The sequence below is a fragment of the Cucurbita maxima genome, unplaced genomic scaffold (assembly GCF_002738345.1).
Source record: "Cucurbita maxima cultivar Rimu unplaced genomic scaffold, Cmax_1.0 Cma_Scf00043, whole genome shotgun sequence".
Classification (NCBI taxonomy): Eukaryota; Viridiplantae; Streptophyta; class Magnoliopsida; order Cucurbitales; family Cucurbitaceae; genus Cucurbita; species Cucurbita maxima.
The window spans coordinates 257,083-280,911 of NW_019272059.1; the positions used below are offsets into that span (position 1 = coordinate 257,083).

At 38.1% G+C, this 23,829-nt stretch overlaps 5 protein-coding genes and 2 long non-coding RNA genes across 16 annotated transcripts; 1 reads left to right on the plus strand and 6 right to left on the minus strand.

The window, feature by feature from the left end:
* Positions 1-220: 220 nt before the first annotated feature.
* Positions 221-5,393, minus strand: LOC111470140 (sulfoquinovosyl transferase SQD2-like). 3 transcript variants are annotated; one of them, XM_023115642.1, is made up of 11 exons: positions 5,331-5,393; positions 3,452-3,518; positions 3,164-3,234; positions 2,869-2,986; positions 2,685-2,758; positions 2,466-2,521; positions 2,302-2,385; positions 2,059-2,146; positions 1,894-1,971; positions 1,434-1,490; positions 221-742 (listed from the first exon to the last, which is right to left on the minus strand). In XM_023115642.1, exons 2-11 carry the CDS (start codon positions 3,461-3,463, stop codon positions 256-258), a joined length of 1,125 nt encoding a protein of 374 aa, XP_022971410.1. In that variant the 5' UTR covers positions 3,464-3,518; positions 5,331-5,393; the 3' UTR covers positions 221-255. The 3 variants fall into 3 exon arrangements, with proteins under 3 accessions (XP_022971410.1, XP_022971409.1, XP_022971408.1); XM_023115641.1 differs by having other exon boundaries at positions 3,452-3,523; positions 5,330-5,365; XM_023115640.1 differs by lacking the exon at positions 5,331-5,393 and adding an exon at positions 4,196-4,744.
* A 443-nt stretch (positions 5,394-5,836) lies between these two features.
* Positions 5,837-6,783, minus strand: LOC111470146. Of its 2 annotated transcripts, XR_002714988.1 has the most exons (3): positions 6,523-6,757; positions 6,293-6,433; positions 5,837-6,181 (listed from the first exon to the last, which is right to left on the minus strand). It is a non-coding gene; the product is annotated as an uncharacterized LOC111470146 (long non-coding RNA). The 2 variants fall into 2 exon arrangements; XR_002714987.1 differs by lacking the exon at positions 5,837-6,181 and having other exon boundaries at positions 6,420-6,433; positions 6,523-6,783.
* A 214-nt stretch (positions 6,784-6,997) lies between these two features.
* Positions 6,998-7,366, plus strand: LOC111470059. The gene has a single exon (XM_023115534.1). The coding sequence runs from the start codon at positions 6,998-7,000 to the stop codon at positions 7,364-7,366; it is 369 nt and encodes a 122-aa protein (XP_022971302.1).
* Positions 7,367-7,368: 2 nt separating this feature from the next.
* LOC111470145 lies at positions 7,369-11,226 on the minus strand. 7 transcript variants are annotated; one of them, XR_002714983.1, is made up of 7 exons: positions 11,005-11,226; positions 9,792-10,320; positions 9,375-9,437; positions 8,704-8,837; positions 8,215-8,470; positions 7,780-7,864; positions 7,369-7,534 (listed from the first exon to the last, which is right to left on the minus strand). It is a non-coding gene; the product is annotated as an uncharacterized LOC111470145 (long non-coding RNA). The 7 variants fall into 7 exon arrangements; XR_002714984.1 differs by lacking the exon at positions 11,005-11,226 and adding an exon at positions 10,471-10,974; XR_002714981.1 differs by lacking the exon at positions 11,005-11,226 and having other exon boundaries at positions 9,792-10,134; positions 10,222-10,413.
* A 718-nt stretch (positions 11,227-11,944) lies between these two features.
* LOC111470142 (26S proteasome non-ATPase regulatory subunit 7 homolog A) lies at positions 11,945-15,454 on the minus strand. The gene is made up of 10 exons (XM_023115645.1): positions 15,063-15,454; positions 14,203-14,295; positions 14,034-14,115; positions 13,664-13,760; positions 13,484-13,559; positions 13,338-13,396; positions 13,040-13,162; positions 12,598-12,655; positions 12,427-12,512; positions 11,945-12,328 (listed from the first exon to the last, which is right to left on the minus strand). The coding sequence occupies exons 1-10, from the start codon at positions 15,247-15,249 to the stop codon at positions 12,257-12,259; spliced, it is 933 nt and encodes a 310-aa protein (XP_022971413.1). The 5' UTR covers positions 15,250-15,454; the 3' UTR covers positions 11,945-12,256.
* Positions 15,455-16,773: 1,319 nt separating this feature from the next.
* Positions 16,774-18,712, minus strand: LOC111470141 (glycerol-3-phosphate 2-O-acyltransferase 6-like). Its single transcript, XM_023115643.1, has 2 exons — positions 18,045-18,712; positions 16,774-17,813 (listed from the first exon to the last, which is right to left on the minus strand). The coding sequence occupies exons 1-2, from the start codon at positions 18,660-18,662 to the stop codon at positions 16,923-16,925; spliced, it is 1,509 nt and encodes a 502-aa protein (XP_022971411.1). The 5' UTR covers positions 18,663-18,712; the 3' UTR covers positions 16,774-16,922.
* Positions 18,713-20,373: 1,661 nt separating this feature from the next.
* Positions 20,374-21,823, minus strand: LOC111470143 (aquaporin PIP1-1-like). The gene is made up of 4 exons (XM_023115646.1): positions 21,410-21,823; positions 20,957-21,252; positions 20,743-20,883; positions 20,374-20,667 (listed from the first exon to the last, which is right to left on the minus strand). Exons 1-4 carry the CDS (start codon positions 21,744-21,746, stop codon positions 20,575-20,577), a joined length of 867 nt encoding a protein of 288 aa, XP_022971414.1. The 5' UTR covers positions 21,747-21,823; the 3' UTR covers positions 20,374-20,574.
* Between the last annotated feature and the right edge of the window lie 2,006 nt (positions 21,824-23,829).

The window sequence follows — 23,829 nt, forward strand, 5'->3', positions numbered from 1 at the left end:
GAAATCTTAACGGAAGGGCAAATGTGGAATTTGAATGGCTTGGGATGGTCCAATGATATGTTGACAACGCAGTCGTTGTCACAACCAAAGCAGCCGAAGTTCAATGTGCGGAAGCTCAAAAGACCTTGTTTTAGAACGACATATCTATATTATAGCAAACAATCACACGGGTGTTCTCCCAATGGAGAAGGAGAAGCACCTTCTGCTACTGAAACCAAGCTGGTGGAAATATGAAGCATTTCACTGCTAATTAACTTATGGGGATGGAAAAATTCGATTAAACAGCCATTGAAATGGTCTTAGAAACTCGGCTCTTTTCCTGCGCCTGAACCAGAACCATATGGCAACATTGTAGTGTTCATTACGGATTATTCGAGTTGCGGCTTTCCAGTCGTACTTCTCCATCTCCTTGCGAGCTGCTTTCCCCATTGTTTCCCTCAGCTCACGATCGTCCAACAGAGGCTTCAGCTTGCTTAAGCAGTCATCGATGTCTCCCGGGGTATAAAGGTGGCCGATTTTACCATCTTGTTCGGGAGGGATTATATCGGGAACTCCACCAGCACGAGCTCCGATCACGGGGATCCCAGAGGACATAGCCTCCAATACGACGAGTCCCAATGTCTCTGATTCGGAAGGCATTACGAAAATGTCACCGCTGGCATAAGCCTGAGATAGCTCTTCCCCAGACAACATGCCCGTAAATACTGCAGGCATGCCAGTGAACAGCTTCTCTAGCTCCTCCCTGTCATGAAAGAAAATACATCATACAGTTACAAACAAAAGCAAAACATAAAACAATTCTGTCCATGACTTAAGAAATTTCGAGTGTTCAACAAATATCAAGTAAAAAAGAAGTAGCTTGTGCACCACAAACTTATACATTTAGACCAATAATGACGTCATAATCAAGAAACGAGTTCCCTATAGCATTTGTGTAACGTTCCAAGTCCACTGCTAGCAGATATTGACTTCTTTGGGTTTTCCTTTCCGGGATTCCCCTCAAGGTTTTAAAATGCATCTACTAGGAATAGGTTTTCAAACCCTTATAAAGAATGTTTCGTTCCCCACTCCAACCAATGTGAGATCTCACAATTCACTCCCTTCGGAGCCCAGCGTCCTCGCTGGCACACCGCCTGGTGTCCACTCCCCTTTGGAGTTCAACCTCCTTGCTAACACATTGCCCAGTGTCTGATTCTAATAGCATTTGGAATAGCCCAAAGTCCACTGCTAGCAAATATTGTCTTCTTTGAACTTTCTCTTTGGGGCTTCCTCTCAAGGTTTTAAAACGCACCCTTATAAAGAATGTTTGGTTCCCCTCTACGGTCGAACATAAATACTTTCACTAGTTGAGCTAGTATATTATGTTAAAGCATATTTAACTAGTTCAGATAATAAGCTAATTACAGAGTTCAAATTGTAGAATATATATATACCTGTATGGACCATCTCCAACGATCGCAATTCTTGCTTCGGGAAGTCTATCCATGATCCTATCAAATTGTGAGAACAAATGAAATGTTTGCAAGACATGAACATATGTACGGCTACAAAAAGGTCATGCTCAGGCAACCAAAAAGACTCTAAATATACCATAAGTATGACAAAAATCAAGCTCGTCAAGGACTTGGAATATTTTCAATGGTTTTTGGAACTACTTGTTTCTCCATATTATACGTGGTCCGGACTTGGAATAAAAAAGGTTATCATCAAAGCTCAATCATTTATACTTGAATCCTTTTCTAACTAATGAAATCTGAGCATACTCAGGCAGCCACCTTTTTCTTAATTATTATGCAACTCCAACCTCATCCAAACTCTAGACCATGATGTGCTAACGCTAAACAATAATATATGAGCTGGGAAATCCAACGTTTCAATTAACAAAGTCAGTACCTTTTGAGGAAATCCAAGCTCTTCTCAACTCCAAGTCGTCCAACATGGATTATCAGTGGTTTATCAGGCTCGTCGCCACTGTTTGACAAAGACAGATCGTGTTAAAGGAGATAATTTCTTTAAGTTACAAGATTTTAAGAAATATATATGAGCTCGGAATCTCACCTAAGTCTCAATCTCATTTTGTGAGAACGAAAGCGAGGATGAAAGCTAACAGAATCGACACCCTTATTCCAAAGTCGAATCTTATTAGCTGCAAAGAAAGAGAAATCAAGTAAATAACTTGGCTACAACTCTGTGTGAATATATGCTCTAACAGTAAAAGACGTCAAATGGATCTCTTACTTCCACAGAATAAAATATGATAAAGTAAGTCTTCTCATTAGTTCATGCACTATTTCAAATCACCTGCTGTCACTCTTTCAGCTTCAAGATCCTTGCCAATGGCAGCAGATGGAACCAAGGTAAGATCAGCCGCTCTGTGGAGGAATTCTAAAAAGAAAGACTGAATTCTAAATGGTGATCCTTAACATTCATATTGATATGATGGAATAGAATAAATCTTCACGTACTTATAACAAGCCACATGGGTTTAACTAACCAACTAAATGTATACCTTGGAATGTATCTGCACATCAAAAAAGACAGATACATGTTAATGTAGTATCGGATATAATCGACAACAAGATGAACTCGAATATAACCATTCACGGATTTCCAATGCTTGTAATTGGATGGTGATAGTAGATTGGAATACGTGCAAAAGGAAAAAGGATAAGAAAAGAACCTACACTGGTACATGAGTATGGTAAGACAAAACTAGAGGTACACTTGATAGTTTTGCTATAATCAGAGCTCCGAACACCTAGAATACAGTTTGGCAATGGTTAATCTGCTAGCTCAATTCAAAAACTTCAAGCTATAACGTTCGAATTCAAGAACTCCAAGATACAATGGGATGATATTGACACTTGCCATTATCCCCGGTGATGAAGCATGTATGATGTCGGGTTTAAACCGAACAACTTCTGAAATTATTCTTGGACTAAGTGCTAGAGAAAGTGGCACCTTATGATACAAGGGACATGGAAAGCTGCCAATAGTTAAAGATCAGTTGAGCAATAGATAGAACCTTCGACGGAAACTGAAGGCTTGAGATTATGAACTTCATTCATGAAAGCAAAAGAGCTGAGATAAGAAGCAAAAATGAGAAAGGACTGAGGGTCATGGTTGTTGGATATTATCATCTGACATGAAGTACCTAACTTACCTTCGTGATCCAATTAATTTTGCACCATAAAACTCCTCTGGTACACCTTCATGAGTTGTCACAACCATCACCTAAGTAAATTATAGAAAAAGTCAACTTTTCTATTGCTAAAATATTAACTTTTTTTTTTTTTTTTCTTTTTTCCATATGAATTGCTTGTTTTGTATCCTAACACCGAGCAAAAAGTAATTAAATAGAACACACTCAAGCTTGTCGAATTAAAGAATTCAAGATTGGTTAAAAATGCATGTATAGAAGCTGAAATAGAAGAAAGGGATAAAATTGAACCTCGTCACCCATTTCACGTAGATAGCGAATGAAGTTCTGGAAGCGGTTTTTGTATCCCGACACGTATCTGTATAACCAACAATGCAGTGATTCAACATTTTAATGACAAGTATCAGCACAATGAAGTCAATGATATAAAGAAGAAGAAGAAGAAATTTCTTCAACAGGATGGCCTAACGTATTATGATTTGTGAACTATAGAGAGAGAATTTCTTATTCTACGTTTTTTTCCTCTAAAAGAAGAATAAGAAATAATCGCCCTATAGTTCACAAATGTCCATTAAGAAAAGTTTCAGCAACACTTATTATATTGTATAAATGTCCATTAAAAAAAGTTAAGAAACTAAACATTCATCCAGAGGATCCATGTGAAAACCCGCCATGGCCGCAACCCGGAGACTACTTGGGCCAATGCATGGCGAAGATCAAAGTAGCTTCCCATATCAAAGGCTGAGTCAATGAAGTTAGAAATAGCCCCTTCAAGAAGAGGCCTAATTAGGATGCCCAGGAATAAGATCCAAACCAACCCCTCATTTGACATCAAGCATATATCAACCCATAGATGCATTAAGCCATGTAAGACACAAAGTACAATGGGGAAAAGGCAAAAAGCAGTCGAAACAAAATCTTAAGATCAGCTGAGAATGCGGTTCCCTGTAAGTAGAAGATGGGAAACAAATACACAAGGCCAATAGAAGCTTCAACAGTAGAAATAACAGATTGATTAAGCATAGAAACACTCACGCAAAGGGAGAAGGCTCAATAAAGAGAGCAATACGACGAGGTTTGGAATTGATCTCAGGGTCGAGCAAAGGAGGACTATCATCCTCACCATCTTCAGGCCTAACTTCAGCAATAGTCATTTTGTTAGCCTCAACACTACTCCTACTTCTGGGGTTTGAAGTAGAAGACTAAAATGTGGGATTCTAAAAGAGGAGGGGGCTTTGGTGGCGGAAGTGGAAAAGGGAGGGGAAAGAGAGTTTTGTAGAAAGAGAAATGGTGTTCATTATTGAAAGGAAGTTTGACACTTGACAGCATATAATATGGTATGTGCACTTTCTGAGTTGGGAATTTGGGAAGAGGATGAACTTTAGCTGTCTGATGATTTTGAAAAGTTGGGTAACGAAGCAAGCAATCGAAGACCCAAAAGAGAGGGAAAGAGACAAAGACGGAAAAATTCGTCTAGTGGTATTGGAGAGTATCTGGGAAGACTTGAGGAGACTACATTTGTGGACATTCCATGTCTGTGTGTGTGGAATCAACGAAAGCTTCTTACTTTTTTTTTTTTTTTTTTTTTTTTTTTTTTTTTTTTTTTTTTTTTTTTTTTTTTTTTTTTTTTTTTTTTTTTTTTGGATTGTCGTTTATTCGTGTTTATATCATGATGACAATTACTAGTTACTATTTGAATGGATACAAATGGTTAAAGAAGAAAGGGGGGTTGGTTTTGGTTTTGGTTTTGGTTTAGGTTTGAGATGAGATGAGCACATGAAGTCATCAGCTTTTCCTCCAACTCTCATAATTCACACCCAGCTTGGAATTTCTGGTTTTGGGTCATTTATTTTTTAGTTTCTTTGTTCCTTTTTTTTCACCAAATGTTGGAAACTCTAACATCTATCTCATACACCATTATACCTTCACTTATGGATTTAAATAATTACCATATTTTCTCTCCGATTATGTATGTTAGCTTACGTCAGATGTTTCTATTATTATATAATTTTTATTCATAAATAAAAATGAAATTATCAAATGTATACTACCAAGTCAATTAGGATTATCAAGAAGAACTCATAATTTAATCCATGTATATAGTAAATGACTAAAAAGGCCCTCACATCAAAAATCAAACGGCTAAAAAGGTAATTACTGATGGGCTTACCTGTACTGAATTTGTCAAGCCCACCGTAAAGAGCTTTAGCCCGTTTTGACCGTAGAAAGGATTTAAGGAACCCATAACTTCAGTCGATTTTTAATACAATAATTAAAATAAACTAAAATTATTATAACACTTTTATTTTGAAACTTGCATCATCTAAAAGAGGAGCTTTTTAAAAGATCGGCCAAATTGATCGATCAATAATAAACTAACATAAAGTTGGTCGTGAATGATAACTAATCTCTGGTTAACTTCAAAGTATAATATAATTAAAAGGACAGGTAAACGTGAAGTTATCATTTTCAACTAAAAACCATGGGTGCACCAGAAGCTTAACTTATATAATATTAGTAAAATTTCAAAGGAAATGAAATGACCAAGAATTTTAAATGTGCAAAAAAATCTTTTACTATGGCAACGGCAACCGTGCATGTGTAGAGATGAGAACCAAACCTTCTTTACAAGGGTGTAGAAACCTCTCCCCTTATAGTATAAGCATTTTCCTGAAAGATAAACTCCAAATATAACAATATTTGTCAGTAGTGGACTTAAGCCGTTACAAGCGATATCAGAGCGGGATACTGGACGATGTGCCAGTGAGGAGGCTAAGTCCCGAAGGAGGTGGACATAAGGTAGTGTGTCAGTAAGGACGCTAGGCCCCGAAGGAGGTGAATTGTGAGATCTCATATTAGTTGGAGAATAGAACAAAACATTGTTTATAACAAAGTAGTATTTTTAAAAACGGAAGGTGGACATGAAAGGGGAAATGGCGTAAATGAACAGGAATAAGAACATCTTTAGTATTTTGTGATTGTCAAGACCACATTTGGCGTGTGGATTCATCAATCTAATGGCTGTAAGTTTAGGTTTAGAGAGAGAGAAAAGAAGAAACAAAAAAGAAATCAGTTAAAGATGTAGAACAAAACATAAGCAAAAAAGTAGAAGAAAACATAACAAGGACGTACACAGTATAATTAAAGGTGTTGAACAGATGAAGAGGAGTCAACAGAGAGGTAAAGAATTGAATTCAGGCCCCCTTTAGCTTTAATTCTCAGTCAAAAAGGTAAAAGATCTCAGAGCATGCACATTTTACAAGACAAATAATTCTGCGAAGGACAGTAAAAGAGAAAAGAAAAAGCTTTATTCAGGCAACAGAAGGAGACACAGAGAGAGAGAGAGAGAGAGGCCCACTAACCTTAACCATGGCGAAGGATTTCTGTGATTCTACTGGAAATGGGGAATCAAGATGGCCATCTAAAGAGAAATTTGTAGGGCCCTTCCGTTGTGCCTCAAAAGCAACGATGATGCTGAGGAGTATCAAGTGGTTGTCTCTCTATTGCTCCCCCCTTGATTCTCTCCCTCTTCTACTTCTTCTTTTTCTTCCTCTTTTTATTCTCTGCTGGCTCCACTGATCTCTTTTCTGACCTAATCCACTTCCCATAAGACCCTTCCTTCATGTATTACCCATATAAAAACCTAATCTTTCTTCACCCCTTCAATCCAAACCAAGAATCTTTTTATTTATAAATCAAATGTCTATTTGAACGTAAACCAAGCGTTTACTTTGAGCCTCTCTGCCGACTACAAAAGTTACTAGCTTCCCTCTGTCTCTCTCTCTAAAACCCATATCTGTTTATCCTTTGGATTTACATCTCACTTGTAAGGTTGAAATGACAAGGAAATCAAGCAAGCGGGTCAGCTTCAGTCCTGATGTGAATGATAACCCAACAGTCGTGCTCAAACACGGCGGCGGTGACGACGGCGCTGGAATTTTGAGCTTCGGCCTGAGCAGAGACACAAGGCACTTGCCGGTGGGATTTCTACAGAGTTTCAAGGCCAGAGTAAGTGAAGCCATTCGCTTTGTATCCACCAGAAAATCTTCACGAAAGGTTTCTTCAGCCGCCACTTTTACAAGGTCAAGATCGGTTTCGGATTCCATGGAGTCGCACCGAGCTGAAGCAATCGAAGATTGCATCGAATTCTTAAACCACTCTTCATCTTTGTCCAGATTAAATTCAGTCTCTGGAAGTACTTACTGAAAGTTCTGTAATCGTGGGACCGGAACGCATGTAAAATATAGTCGATATTTTAGACATTCTTTTGCGTGCCCGTCTCTGTAAGATGATGCTGTAGCAGATGATAATCGAGTTTCAGTCTTCGAAGCTCGAAACTTTTCTTGTCTAAATGCCTTGAGCTCGAGCAGATATCTGTTCATTATAAAATTACATAAATTGGATATCTACAATATATCACTCGATGAGGTAAAAAAAAAAAAAATGAACATATAAGTTTATTTCACTGAGTTATTTTTGTTCAATGATGTCCACCATTAAACGCCTAAATTATGGCATCTCCAAAAGGAGGGAATGGGATAGACAACAAGAATCTCTATGCGTGATATGTCGGGTCATAAATTTTTAGAAGGCAACAGTTAGAAAGGGATGAGTTAGACCTGTGAATTTTGAGGGCCACGCCTTTGAATAGCTCAGATTCCCATTAGCAAGGATGGTTGGTTGATTCACAATCAGGGGGGCCACCTGTAAAACCCCAGTTTGTCCAAACATTTGCATATGAAAAACATAGAAACATGCAGACCGACATGCAGTAAAATGCCCTTAGAAAATGTGTAATGCTCAAAATGATTTTCCTTTCTTGTTTTTGTTTGAGGTATGCATGGGGGTGGGGTTCATGTCCATGGAAATTATGAAGGATGATTAAGACTCGTGCGGGATAATCTCGTGCTTATCACAATACATCTTAATCTTTATGTATTTCAGTTAAAATAATCCAAATCAAGATCCACAGCATTTCTTTTTTTTTTTTACAAAAATAGGACAGAGACTGAGAGGGGGGGAGGGAGAAATGATTGCTGTTTCTTAATAATTACCGGTCCATCCCAAATCAACTTTGCAGGTTATCTAACATTGAATAGCACAATCCGGAATCCAAGGAAGGTTCAGTTCTCGAATTCCTTCACTGGAAGGTCTTCTTCATTTCAAGAGCCCTGTTGTAAGGAGGGGCACTAGGAGGTTGCACAGGATCAAAGTTCCCTCGGCACCTCTGGGCAGTGGGTATGAACGATCGGAATCATATCCGCTGAGGGGATACTTTATTGGGTCCTCCCAGCCACCCACTACTGCAATCTGAGAGGGACACAATGCAGCAAAATAGCAATGCTATTACTTCCTCTTGTGTAACCAAAAATATCAGGGAATTGATCACATTGAAATCAGAGACACTAATTATATGAAGTTTAAAGACAAGAAGACATGGTCATAGCCAGCTGTAAAACATATTAATCTTTAAAGAACAAGAACATGTTGTATCACGTCCTTCGATATGTGAACTCCCAATCAAGGTCGTACATCGAGTTTACCTAAGTCATCTCCTCCTGATGGGCTTCCCACCTTTTCTAGCAGGGGTTGGATCTTATGGGTTGAAACCCTCAGGAGGCGAATAATTCTCACAAACTACAAATGCCTCAACATTCACACCCAGTCCACGTATGGGCTTCAACATGAACATAAAGTTAAATCATAGTCACTACTTTGTTTAAAAGTTAAATGATGCCAAATAATCACTTGTAAGTTGTAACTAGTTATAGTTTAATCAGCCTGACACGTCAACATTTGAGCAATTGTATTAAACGACCGACTACCTAGAATCAAATAGAACAATTCACGGTTGTAATTCAAAACTTTTTAATGTCCATAAACATAACCATCGAAGTTTTAGAAAATATGTGAGCTGCCTTTTGACTATCTTGTCCTCTTTTACATGTTTTTTTTTTTTATATTACAGATGCCACCACGAACATAAGCAAACCCCACAATTTGGTGTTGGGTGGACACGAGTCCCACATAGTATTAAACGATAACAATCTAAAGTTCAATGGGATCTGAAATCCATGCGTAAGAATCCTATGAACCAGACGCTATAATGACAATTTTCACTTAGAAGGGTATTATTTTCAGGAAATAAGTTCAATTATAACCGAAAGATAGACCTTTAGAGTTACCAATAAAAAAAGTGAAGCCAAAAGGTTACCTATACTGGAATTGCGACTGCCTTTCGGTCTTGCAAAAGTCACTACGGGAAAAGCAACTTCAGCTGCAACAAAAAAAAAAAAAAAAAAAACTCGAAAATGTAAAACAACAGAGACCTAGCTTTGATTATGGTCCTCACGCAATTCATTATAATACTTGACAAGTTTTACCAATGCTAAACATGTCAAAAATAATCTACACGTCAAAGCAATAATCTCAAGGAACAGAGGAGATCACAGCAAACCTTTCAACTTGACTGACTAAGAAAAAAAGAAACTAGATGAGAAGAGAGATTCATATTGCAGAATTCTTGTAAGAATTAGTTGTATTTTATATGAAAAATTGTATTTCCCCCATAAAGCATTGTCCACTAGTTTGATGAACAGATTGCAACAAGAAGACACCCAAAAGAGATTACCTAGCTCCAGCTACCAGGGGCTCCAGCTACTATTCTGTTATGGAAGGTTAATCCAAAATATTGCGGCATTGTTCACGAGGGAATAATGACATCTCCAGGACATAGAACTCCTAAAAAACAAAGGAAATTAGTATTCTTGGAAAGGAATATTTAGTACCAATTACCATTCATCTGGACCATCTCAGTGATTGACATCCTAGCAGAAAGGTAAAAATATTTTAAGAGAGAGGAGCCCAACACAAGAACAAACCTTCAAATATGTTAATTCTTCATCTATTTTCAGAAGTTTGAACGCACTTCGAGCACGCCAGCCTTCTTCTTTTGCTTTACTATAGTATATATTCTGCAAACGAGACAAAGTAAATAATAAAACGTGGAAAAAGGTAACGAACCAAAAGGACAAATAGCCGAATAGAATTGTAGTCAAGACCCTCTTATCTCTTGAAGCTTGGCCCATGACTGAAGGATCAAGAAAGTTACAGCAGGTCACCAAGCCTTACAGCAACAACCCAATTGGAGCTTCAAATTCCTAATTTCCAATAACAACAAGAGGTTTCCACATTCATGCTCAAAATTGAAATAGAGCATAAATATCCTTGAACAGTTAAAAGTTCGAGGCTAGAACATGTCAAGCGGTGTTCTCATAAGCAACTCCAAGAACTAGCTCTAGAATCTTCACCTCAGAGTACCACATCAAGCACGAACAGTAAAACCTTTACATGAACAGCGTAGAGATAGAAAAGTCTTGATCAGGCATTTCGTCGAGCATCTTACGCTCTCTGTGACATACAGAACTTCCACAACTCTCCACCGACAACTGCTTAAATTCAATTGGACGCAGCCAGAAACAATTCTCTAACTCATAGAACTAATATTGTTGCTGTCATATCTGATGTCAACTTCAAGGGACAACTTGTAAAATTATCAACAACCGACTACACAAGCAAGCTAATAGTTACAACTCAACCAATCGCCAATGAATTACAACTCAACTTCAAATTGGAATCAAGTAAGGCAACCGGTTTTCCACTCAGCCTTACAAGGAGCTCTAGAAACTCTGAATAATTGTTTGAACAACCGGTTTAAACATAAATGCATCGAATTCGATAGGGATAATAGAATGAATTAGAGCTACAGAGCCGGAATGTGCTCACACAGCAACGGAAAGCAAAAGCAGAGACAAAAAAAAAAAATCAAGGGAAGACACTCTTACAGTAGAGATGCATGGCTATGTCCGAAACAAGTTGTCAAATCTTCTGTACAATAATTTTGTGCCGGCTTGCCGCCATTGTTAAGCGATTATTGGATCGTTTTCTCCCTCCTTAATTCTTTAAATTTTAAATTTTGATAAATCTCTTTTAATTAATTGTAAATTCTCTCTAAATCCCAACCCCTTTGGACCATATGATATCATCTCGAACCTGATCTCCAACCGATACAGAAATTGACCCAGCATTAAGGTGGCCCTCCTCAGTCTCAAGAATTCAAGCAATCTCTATAGTGTGGTAATCGATTTGGATTGTATAGCTGCTGGGAAGCATAAAAATCGATCAATGTCCAAATTGCAACGCATTAAAGTCTCCAACCGACACAGAGATTGGTCTAGCACTAGGGGTGCCCCTCCCCAGTCTCATGAACTCAAGCGGTCTCCATTGTGGTAGCCAATTCATATTGTATAGTTGCTGGGAAGCACAAAAATCAATCAATGTCTAGATTGCAACGCATTAAGGTCTCCAACCAACACAGAAATTGGCCCAGCACTCAAGGTGCCCCTCCCTAGTCTCAATAGTGGTAGCCGATTCGGATTGTATAGCTACCGGGAGGCATAAAGATCGATCAATGTCCAGATTACAACGCATTAAAGTCTCCAACCGACAAAGAAATTGGCCCAGTACTCGGGGTACCCCTCTCCAGTCTCAAGAATTGGAGTGGTCTCTATAGTGGTAGCCAATTCAGATTGTATAGCTGCTGGAAAGCATAAAGATCGATCCATGTCCAAATTGCAACGCATTAAGATGTCTAATGCCCAACGGTGAATGTGTTCCCAATCATAACTCATGTTAATAATCCTTCTCAAGAAACTTTCTCATATCAAACTATTACTAATTCAGAGTTACTAAAATTTAATACCATCTGTAATTGGAGGCATAGGATTCCATCCATCCATCTTTTCATTCATCCCGACATCAAATTTCCTGTTATATAAGACATCAACAATGCTACAGATGGAGGAACCTTATGAGAAAAAGATAAATGAGTGGTCGACGTGACAACATGTTTGCGCAAATAAAGTGAGGGTGTACAATTGACATTGAACACAAAAATGGTCAGGAAAATACATGCTCCGAAACTAGCCATCTCTTCCAATAGGATAAAACAAAGATGTCATCTACCAAGAACTCAACAAACAGATAACTAGTTCCTTCAACTTCTAAAACAACAGATTTGTCGATGGAAGTTGCATGTTAGTTTCCAGACACAGCGGGGACGATTGCTGGTTTTGCGTCCTCGGCCTTCTCGTGTTCTTTGTTTAGCATCTGGAGAACAGATTTTGCAGGAGAGCAATGAATGATTATAAGCTAATTGATATGTATAATATGCGTGCGTAAATTTGGTGGAGAGGGAGGGAACGTACCTTGTTGTTGATTAAATTATGTAGAGCAATGACACTCCGGATGAGTGAGGAAAGATAAATAACCAGCATCATATCATTGGTTTTTACTGCACAGTAGGGTAAATATGGATGAATATTTTTAAGGAAACATGTTAATAAGCCAATGGAGAAGAATCTTGAGTTAGTGTTTACCTGCAAATGATTTTATCAATTCTGCCACATTTAGATTGGGAAGAAGGTTGAACACATCCTGCAAATTTATCATGAAAATAAAAATATCGGTATAGATCTAGTTGGTGCGAAACCCTATAAACTGTTCTTGTTCATAAGAATTTTCTTAAGAACTGTTTCCTCCTTTATTAACAGTGGGTCTTTTTGAGTAGCAAAACTACAAGCAATGTCACCTAGCTGGGAATCAGATTAGCACGAAAGGTGTACTCAGAACCAAGGCATGCCACTTAAACAATGGAAAACATGTTTGGAGTTGCGGAATATTTGTCATTTTGCTTGGAGTGCTAGTGCAGAAAGCACATCATCAAATACATACTATTATACACACGCATACATAGGTACATCTATACAATGCAGTGAGATGGTTAAAAGGCTAATGGAAGAAGCGAGGAGAAAATGATACCTGTAAATGGTAAAGAATCTCATGGTTTAATGGAAGCTTCTCATCAATAACAAGATCGAGGTAGCCCCGAATCTCACGTAGTCGTGCATCTAAACCTTTTAAAGCAGTAAGTTTTCCTGTAACCTATAAAAAAAAAATCATTTATATAAGCCAAGGCCTTTTGTAACCTAATGCTTCCATCTAGACGTCGAAGCTTGGTACATCAAGTCAATCACAAAATTCGGGAAGGTGATTTGAATAAAAGAAAATTGATTGAAGAGCACTGCAATTTAAGAGAAGTAACAGTAAGAAAATAGACCTCATTAGCAAGTGTACTAATGGTGGTATCCTTCACATCCCTTAGTAAGTGCTCCACACCTGTATTTAGACCAAACAATAAGGTTATGAGGTAAAAACTTATAAACCACCGTACAACGAAGATTTGAATCTCATTTTATAACTCACCAATTTCCTCAACCTCATGGGCAGCAATAACTGAAGGTACATGAACAAAGATCTTCTGGCTTTTCTGGGTAGCATTCTGTCAACCCAAATTAGAAGATATGTAAGGGCAACTAGAAAATCATTTTTATAGTTAATTCAGGACCATTAAGCTAATATTGGAAAAAAGAGATAAAACCGTACTTCTTTAACTTCTTCAACATCATAGTAGGCTTTAGTAGGTATTCCCAGCTCCTTGGGTTGTACATCAATAATCACAAGCACAGGATTTGGGACATAACTAAAAAAACACCGAAGAGCGTGTGAGTGACTCGTAGAGTAAGCAGAAAAACAACATTGGCCAAAAGGATACAATATTCATCATTGATCGACCATAGAATGGCTTTCAAAAGGGTCTAAATTGGTGATATAAAATTACATAAATAAAGTAGCTCAGAAAACTAGATAAAATGAACAAAGAGAACAATCACAATAGTTTGAAGCTATACAGAATTCGAGAACATTAAAATAAAATTTTATGAAACTCAATCCCAAACAAGTACGGAGATCTTACTTGTGGAACAACTGGTGAATATCTAGGTCATTTTCCCGTAGCTTTGGACCTGTGCTATACCAACCTACGATGTGCTCCTTAGCTGACATGTCCACAAATGATGGATGATATAAGCAAACAATCCTCAACATAGAAAAAATACAAAAGGTACTAGAAGTAGAGAAATTACCATTGATCCTCTTGAACATTGAAAACATCGACTCGTGATAGTTGTGGTCAAGAAACCATATGCTCGGATCTTTCTCGTCTTCTTCAAAGGGCACTGAAATAAAGAGAGTATACCATACAACAAAAGTCACAATTAAACATAGATCAAGACCAATTGATGTAGTTCAAAAATAGAAAACTTGCAGACTGCCCTTCACAACAATAACCGCCCTACTGGACTCATACTGAGTAGACTATTAACAATGTATGGGAAACAACAAAACTCTACAACGGAGAGAAATAAAAACTCTACCTAAAATTAGTAACGGCTCAACCGAAAAGTCCTAACAATCTCATGTCAGATGGATAAGAGAAAGTTTTAACACAATGAGTGTCTTAAGGGTTGAAATTTTTTACTGTCAAATCCAAACCTGCAATCCAATTACATGGGCCAACCGAGTATAGGTTACCCAAAGAACTTCTAGTGTCATACAAATCATGAAAAGTGGAAAAGGCGGCAAATGAGTGCTCGAATCCTAATCAATTCCTAATGAGAAGAAACCTAGGAGAATTTGCGAATCAGGGCAGCCAAAGCGAAAAAATGGCTTCTTTTCATGTCTATTTCGCGAATCAGGGCAACCACAAGAAAGGTACATTTCCAGTCTCTATAGGCAATTCTAATTTCTGTTCAGCTAACATCAATTTCAGTGAAATACCCACCAAAATGCCCAGATTCTTTGTATCGTTATCATAAAAATCAACCAGCATCCACTTTCAGCTATTAAACCGAATCGAGCGACTAGAACATCCAGATCCAAACACGCTACAGCAATATTTTTGACAAGGGCTAAAGAGAAGTCGGAAAGAGAAACGAATACAGACCTGCATAGCTATTACAGACATCGACGGTGCCCTTGAAAGAGCTACCAAGTAGGACTCCTACAACTCGTTTGCGGGATTCCTTGGCGACTCGGTTGTAGTTATCGACGATGCTGAGTAAAACCAGGGGGTGGACTACAACCTTCTCCACTGGCCTCGATGAAATTTGCTGCGTCTTGATGACATCCATGGCGGAATTTTTGCAGTGTGTCCGAGTTCAATCGAATTGGCGCTTCTATGCTAAAGCAAAACCGAGTTAGAAATGAAGGAGAAGCTAATTAAACCCTTTTGCTGAGGGGTTTTCTTGTTAGAAAAGAAACCCTCCACTGCGAGGCCAAAAGAAACCACGATTTTTTATTTGCTCTTGAGGTTTAAAAGAATGTCATTTCGGATGAATTCGACAGGTCACATATTTTTCCATATTATTGTCTCTAATATTTAAATAAATAGCGTGAAAATTAATATATTTTAATAGGGAAAAAAATGTTTAAAAAATAAAAAAAAGAAACTCGTGAGACGAGCCCAAAATCGCCGGGGCAGATCTCATGTGAGCCCATTAGAGCCCAATATTAGAGAATGAAATGATCCAGCCCATCCACAGGGAGGGTAGGCAACGCAGACGGATAACGAGGCAAAGTTCTATTAGTTTGGGAGAACGAACGAATCATTTTTTACAAGAGTGTTGAAAGCTCTCCTTAGCAAACGCGTTTTACAAGAGTGTACAAAAGTTCAAATGTGACAATATCTACTAGCGGTGAGCTTAGACTGTTGCGAGGAGTTGTTGACGGTTGAGAAGAGGACGGGTAATAAGAGTGATGGGTACCCAAGACGAGAGTGTGACCAACCAATTTTGAAGGCACAGAGCATCCCAATTAGTGTCCATATGCTCGTCTTTTGTGTCGACCAATAAAGTAAAGTAAAGTTGGTTGGTGTGAGATTGAATGTGTATGCTCTACCATTGCCAACTTTCTAAATACATACCCATCCCTCTATCATATCACTTTCTTTTCCCACATTTAAACCTACTACCTCCTCCTCCTCCTACACTCTCCAACCACCAAACCATAACCTAAAACCCATCTCTAAACAATGGGAAGGGCAAGAAATTAATGCCCACATTCAAATTGCCACCCAAGTTATGCCATATCACCCCTACCTTACCCTACCAACGGCGCGTATCCCAACTGTTTTAAGCTACTGTTTCCATCTTTCATAGGCTGCGTCATCTCATTCACGGTTGCCATTTACTCAATTATCTTATAAATCAAATCTGTTAGGGGGAGATTTTCACACCCTTATAAATAATGCATTCCCTTCTCCAAGAGATTCACAATTCACTCCTTTCAGATGGCTCAGTGTCCTCGCTGGCACTAGAGCCCCTCTCTAATTGACATGGGATCTCACAATTCATTCTCCTTCGAAGTGCATATACCATTCGTATTAGTTCAGTGTCTAGCTTTGATTCTATGTGGCGTTTGGTTCTGATTTGTTCATTTTGGTCCGTTATATATCATCATCAACCTCACAGTTTTAATACACTTCTACTAGAGAGAAATTTACATCACAATTCTTAACCTATTTTTCTTTTTTTGAAATTAAGTAATAAATTTCATAAGTTGTTATTTATTTATTTTTTTTTCCTTCCCTTTGAATAAATATTATATAAATCACACTAGAAGAAAATGATTAAAAAAAAAAGTCACGATATTTTCTGTATACATATTTAAAAAAAGGAAGAATATACATAAAACGATTTATATAATTAATCTATGACCATTTTGACAGCTCAATCTGATTTTTTTTTTTTTTTTTTTTTTTTTTTTTTTTTTTTTTTTTTTTTTTTTTTTTTTTTTTTTTTTTTGTTCAAGTGTTCTTCTTAACCAATTCGGCATTTTCCTTTTTCGAAGAAACTCGGCCATCAGTTCCAGCAAGAATCCCGTATTTCCCCTTTCTGGTCAAATTAGTGCACTCAAATCCAAGAGTTCCGGCGACTGCCCTCTGAATGTAATTCGCCACCTCAATCGCCGATTTCCCGCTGCTGCAGGTCATTTCCGCGGGCAACTGATTTAGAAACGTGATATCGTAAGTCGGCCTCGGATTCATAAACACGAAATATGGATCCAGCAATTTGTGTCCATTCACCGTCGTTCCGAAGAACACACTCTGTTTCGTGTTAATGGCAACGGGGACGATTCTGTCAGTCAACTCGGCGAAAAGAGCACTAAATCGCAACAGAAATGGCTCTCTGCAAGTCGTCCCTTCAGGGCAAATCACAAGGTCGCCATCTTCAAGAAGACGTTTAATATGAGCCGCATCTTTCTCTCTGTCTCTCGATAGCGCCACAGCCTTAATCGGAGAAATTATTTCTGTGAATTTACTTATACTGTAAGTAACGCAACTGATTTTTCTGCCTAATGCGACTGCGATAATCACTGGATCTAAGACGGTGCGGTGGTTGCAGACGAAGAGGACGCCGCTCTGGCCTTTCTTCGGCGGCGGCGGTGGAGTTCCCTTAACATTGATCTTAATTCCAAGAAACATGTAGTTGTACCAAGCGATTCTTTCCGGTAAGGGGATGTTGGTGTAGACTCTGAGAATTGAAAGCATTACGCCGATCGGCAGCCATAAAAAGGTCAATAGCGCAGCCAGTGGCGTCGGCCGTTGCACGAATCGGCCGTCGTGGAAAATAATCGGACTTAAGAGCTCGTTTCTCGGCAATGGCTCCCTGTTCGATCTTGGCACCATATATCCTTCCTGAAAATTCAACACCGTTTGAATATATGAATTAAAACCTCTGTTCTTATTCACACATTTTTTTTCAATTTCAATTTAAATATTCAAAACTATGATAACTACTTCACGAGGTTGAAATGCGCGAGGAAGATTCGGGTGCGGCACGAAGATCTTGTGGCTAATTAATTATTAATCCCTTCCAAGCCAAATTTTACTCAAATATACTGTTCATATATATAATTTTATTTATACCTTGCAAATTGACATGAACTCATGGTCAGTTTCTCTATCACCGAGCCCCAAATCCGGCAAATCAGCGCCAACTTCCTTAACAAGAGCCGTCTTCTTCAGATCGCCGACGAGAACTCCAGGTTTCTTAACAAATCCAGTAGCCCTACCGGATTTGGTAATTTCAAGTTCGGTTCCAATGACTTTATCAGCGCCCAAAAACGTCTTCACAAACGGCTCCACCATAACCCTAGGATTCGCCGTCACAATCAACCTCTTCCCAAACGAATTAAACACGTTCCAAGTTTCAGGATTAACATCCTCACAGTAAAATTTAGGCAAAACAGAACGAGCCACCATTTCGATATCGGCGACTTTCAATCCAGCAAATGCAACGAAAATAAAAGCCTGAATGGCAATGGATTCAGAGAAAAAAAAGTAAACAAAGTAAACAAACGGCACGGAAACGAGAAGGATAAGTCCCCGGAAAATACTCCCGGCTTCGACAGCGACAAGCATGAAGTAAGGAAAAGCGCTTTGCGAAAGAAGCAGAGTTCCGTCTAGATCCGCAGCCACCGTCTGGTTTGAGCGTCCGGCGGTGGTGCATTTAGAAATGGCGGGGAATTGACGGTAAGCCCCCATGGAAATCGAAGAGAAATGGAGAAAGGTAAAGAGAGAAGAGGAGAAGAAGGGGTATATAAAGGGAGGGTAGGCGGAGATATAATGAGAAAAATAATGGAAGAAGGAAGAAGCATGTGGTTGAGAGAAGTGATGTGTAAATTGATACTAAAAGTTATAACAATTTGGAGTGGTTGAAGGTGGATAATAACGCCTACTTACACATTGAATTAGCCTACTTTTTTAGTTAGTTCATAAGCGCCGCCCCCTCGCCGCCGCATTTAACTTCCTCCGGCCGTCGCTCAATTTCTCGCCATTGCTTGATCCTTTGAGCTTCACATACTTTCTCAACAACCATATTTATTAGGTTCCTTTGTCTTCCCACCTGAAATTTTCTTTCCTTTTTTTTAATGAAAATTTGTGGTGCCGCCTTTACATTGCATCCTCGTGTCAACAACAGCCAACCAAATTATTTCAATCCTTATACAACAAGAAAACATCCGAGTTCGAACCAAACCACAATTCACCCGTTGCAACCATCCACATTGATCTTTTAGTCGAGTTGAGTCGAGCCTTATGGTTTAACTCGTTTCGACTAGCATCATCATTAGCCTTTTTTAGGTGCATGTAGAGAAATGAGTCGATACCACGTCTGAATGAGAATGAGGATGACTAATAAAAAGTTACAAGAATTGAAGGTCCTACATATACCAACAATGTGCACTTTTTTTCGATGGCTCAATCATAAGAACTCTGTTATGTTGTATGATATACATATTTTTAAATCTTACTGAGATGCATGTGAGTGAGGACAAAATAGTAGGTCAGTAAATAAGTAAACGCGACCATGTTGCAAAAAATATTGGGGTCATCCGAATTTTATTCATCACTTTTATATTTTATTGTAACAAAATCGAGAACTTAACTTCAAATATATCCAAACTACACAAATATAATATGAAAAATGATGGAATTAAACGTGAAAATGTAGATTTGTTGATGAAAGTAGGAGAAGCCTTCTCTCAATTCTTCTACATTTATTTTTACAACTACCTGCAACAACTGTTTTTATATATTTTTTAAAATATTATAATAATAATTATTTCCATCAACCCAATATGGAAATAATTCTATTTTTATAAATGTAATTAAATATATAATTATTTAAACGTGCATATTTGTATTTATGTGCATGTGTATGAAATAAACTTAATATCATTATACTATACTGTCACGTCATTAATTTATGAGATTAAAAATAGATGAGAGGAAACCGAACATGCAATTAAACCACCTACGTCGTTTAATAACCAAAATAGAATCAAATTTAAAAACATTATTCTAAAATGAATTTAATCGACCTAACTTAGTGGCATTTATTTATGTGACAAAGTGAACCAATTTAATACTCCAAACTATCCAACCACAATTTTTCCATATCACTTTGGAATTCTTTTGGTTTCAAAATTAGAATGATGCCTAAAATTCCTCTCACCACTTTTGGTTTATTTAATATTTAAGCATGCAAAAATAAACCAAAAATATATATGTACAATTATATTATTTTTTAATTTTAAAAATTATATCACGAAATTAGTTTTTTTTCTTTAATAAAATAATATTGCAATTATAATATATTTATGCAAAAATATAGTTTTCAATATAATGATTATAGAATAATTAATATGATATGCGGTTTATTTCTAAGGCCAACAAACCTATGAAAAATGTCAAATTTATGGTTTAATTCATGTGAATATAGCTATTATTATTATTATTATTATTTGTTGAACTGATAACTAGTGCAACTAACACAGGAAGGGTTACGATTGGGCCTTTTACTCAAGTTCAGGCCCAAATTTATTTGAAGTCCAATTATAATTGGGCTTAAATGTGGGCCGACCAATCTGTTCGAGCCCAAACCATATGGATAAGCTCATCTGGACTTGAATGGTATTGCTCTGATCACCGTCTGATGGTAGAGAGCCGCCAGTGCTGCTCCGATCAACGGCCCTGCCCAGAACACCCACTGCCCCACACAAAGGCAATAATAATTTCATTTATGATTTTAATAATTTATTTATTTTTAAAATGACATGCTTACATGGTCATGCCAGGCTTGGTGGCGGTTGTAAACGAGGGCGGCGCCGAGGCTCCTGGCCGGATTAATGCCAGTTCCGGTGATAGGAATGGTGGCCAAATGCACTAAGAACACCGCGAACCCAATCGGCAAAGGAGCCAACATCTACAAAACAAACCACAAAATTATTACTCATAAATTTGCTTTTGATCATAACAGAGAAGCTCATTAAGCTTACAGGAACATGGGAATCTCGAGCGTTTCGCTTTGCATCGGTGGCTGAGAAGACAGTGTAAACAAGAAGAAATGTGCCCATGATTTCAGCTCCGAGGCCGGCTGTCTTGGAATAGCCTGCATTGATGGTGTTAGCTCCACCGCCGACGGTTCCGAATTGGGCGTTTTCGAAGGCTTTCACGACTGCGGCACCCGAGATGGCGCCTAGGCACTGCATTATTATGTAAAAGATTGCCCTTGTTAGAGAGAGTTTCCTCGCCAGTAATAGCCCAAATGTGACGGCTGGGTTTATGTGACCACCTAAACCATAGAATGGAATATTTCGTTAGACAATTGGACACTTTAACATAAACTCTCATAGCTTTGATTTATGTTTCCTAAACGATCTCGTACCAATGAATATATATTTCTTATTTATAAACACACGATCATTCTCTAAATTAGTTGACGTGGGTACCTGAAATACCAGCGGTGCAATAAACAAGAGCAAAGATCATGCCGCCAAAGGCCCAAGCAATGCCTTGGACGCCAACAGTGTTGCACTTATTGGGAGATTTGGCAACTCCCATTACTGTCAAAATAGTCACATAAAGGAACAAGAAAGTGGCCACAAACTCTGCAATTCCAGCTCTGTAAAACGACCATGACCTTAACTCCCCCGCCTCAACCAGCGGCGCCGGTGCCGGCTCTCGGTAGTCCTTAGCCGCATTTTGGGTCTGAGCTGCCGTCCCAATCGGCTGTCTCTCCTCGAACCTGTTGGCTCCAACTCTCACATCTTCGCCTCTCCCTTCCATTTCTTCACCACAAAACAGAGCCAAAATGTCTGTTTTGAAGGTGTAATTTCCGTCTCTTGTAAAATGGAAGTATAATGGAAATGGGGATTATAAAAAGGGTTCTTCTTCTCTAAGGGGATGAGTGAGTTCGACGATGGTGGGGCAACAACTTAGCGTAGCTTTCATGCTAAGTTTGGTGGGGCAAGTCTTTCTTTTTACTCCCCCTTAAATTTTTAGAAGACACATTCACATTGTCTCGTCTAAAATAAAATAACAGGAATTTAGTCGTACACAAACCTATTGGACCCTTTCTCCGTCTAATTCATTGGGATCTCTTCATAGACATACTATTCAAACTCACTGTTAAAAATATTATTTCTTTCAATCGAAAAAATTGTTGATGTATTGAATTATACTTAATTTGAATGAATATTGAGTTGAAAGATGTAGAGATTTATATATATATATTTATTTTGTAGGACACCGACAAATTTTGAGATGTGAAGAATGGTCTTGGGATCGAGTGCTCGGGAACTAGAAGGTAACATGCCCATCTTCTGCACTGTCCTTTCTTCTCATTATTTTACATTATTTGCTTTATTTCAAATAATTTATTTTTTAAAGCTTTTAAACTTTTTTTTTTTTTTTTTTTTTAATAAAAAAAGAAGGTTAAAGTATAGATCTAATCAATTAGGTCAGCTCGACCCATTCAGTCCAAGTACCTTCTTTCGTTCTAAATTGATCTTCAAGGCCAATAGGCATCAATCACCTTAACAACCTAACATACTAAGTTAGTGGACTTATGAGGCCCAAACATCAAACATAAGTCCAGGCCCAACTGGTGTATCTATCGGCATTGGGCTCAGGTCGACTGCCAGAACCCAATTTGATTCATGTAAGAGCTTCTGTTTTGAATTCGAAAGCCCAAGTCAAAGCAGCCACCATACCCAAGGATTCTCACAAGGCTATATTTTATTTGTTAATGGGTGAAGAATTAATTAAATAAAATAGCGTAAAATGTGGACACAAACTCATATCCAACAGAGAATCCTAATGGTGTTCTTCCAATGTCTGCCATATTCATCAAATCCACAAAAACAGGGGAAGCTGGAACGCAGTGCTCACCCAAAGATAATCTTTTAATACAAAAACGGATGAGAGTAAACTAACCAAGACATCCAAATTGTTCTTAGAGATTGGTAATGGAGGTTTGGCCGAAAAAGATAGCTTTGTTATGACCCGAAACCGGAAGGAGTGCAAAAAGAAAAAGGATAAAATAGACAGGTCTGCACGTGCAGAGATGATTAAAAGCTTTTCCCTTTAATCTTCCTTTATCCAATGGAAAATCAACCAACTTTTTTTAAAAAAATCTGCCCACTTTGATCATCCAGTTCATCCATAATTCAACACTTCTATTTGAATTGGTGTTCCCCCCTGAATTTCATGGCCAACGAGAATAAGAAGAAGAAGGAGAAGAAAGCAGCAATCTATGCTTTCTTATGGCATTCAATGGAGAAAGATTCACGTGGGTTGAGACATTCTCAGTGCCCACTTTAGCTCAGAAAGAAACATCAAATTTTTTTAATTAAAATGGATCATAAAGTCAAAAAGATACCCTCAAATTCGGTGGTTCATGTTGATTTGAAGAGACAGGACCATTCTGATTATCCTTAACAGTATCATCAAATCTTTCTTCTTTTTTTTTTCTTTTAAATTCCTGTTCAAGTTAATACAGAGTGGATGCTGAACTATCCCATGTCTGCTTCAGACTGATCGACATCCAAAAGCTTTGTTTTTTTGGACCAATCTTTCCTACCTTTACCTCGAATCTATTTCCCCTATAAGCATGCATATCCAGTTTCACAAATTTCCATTCTACTTTGAAATTTGGAATTAGATATTGAAGACAATGGATCCTTACGTGGATAACAATTTTGTAACTCAAATCTATGAAATGAAAAAGAACTCATCTGACTAGTCTAATAATGGTTAATTTGGTTCGGGATGGAAATTCGGCTGCTATGGCTAACAGGGAGGAGGGCCATGCGAAGAGAAGCTGAGGTTCCACTCGAATATTTGTCTTCAGAGCCCCCATTTCTTATTC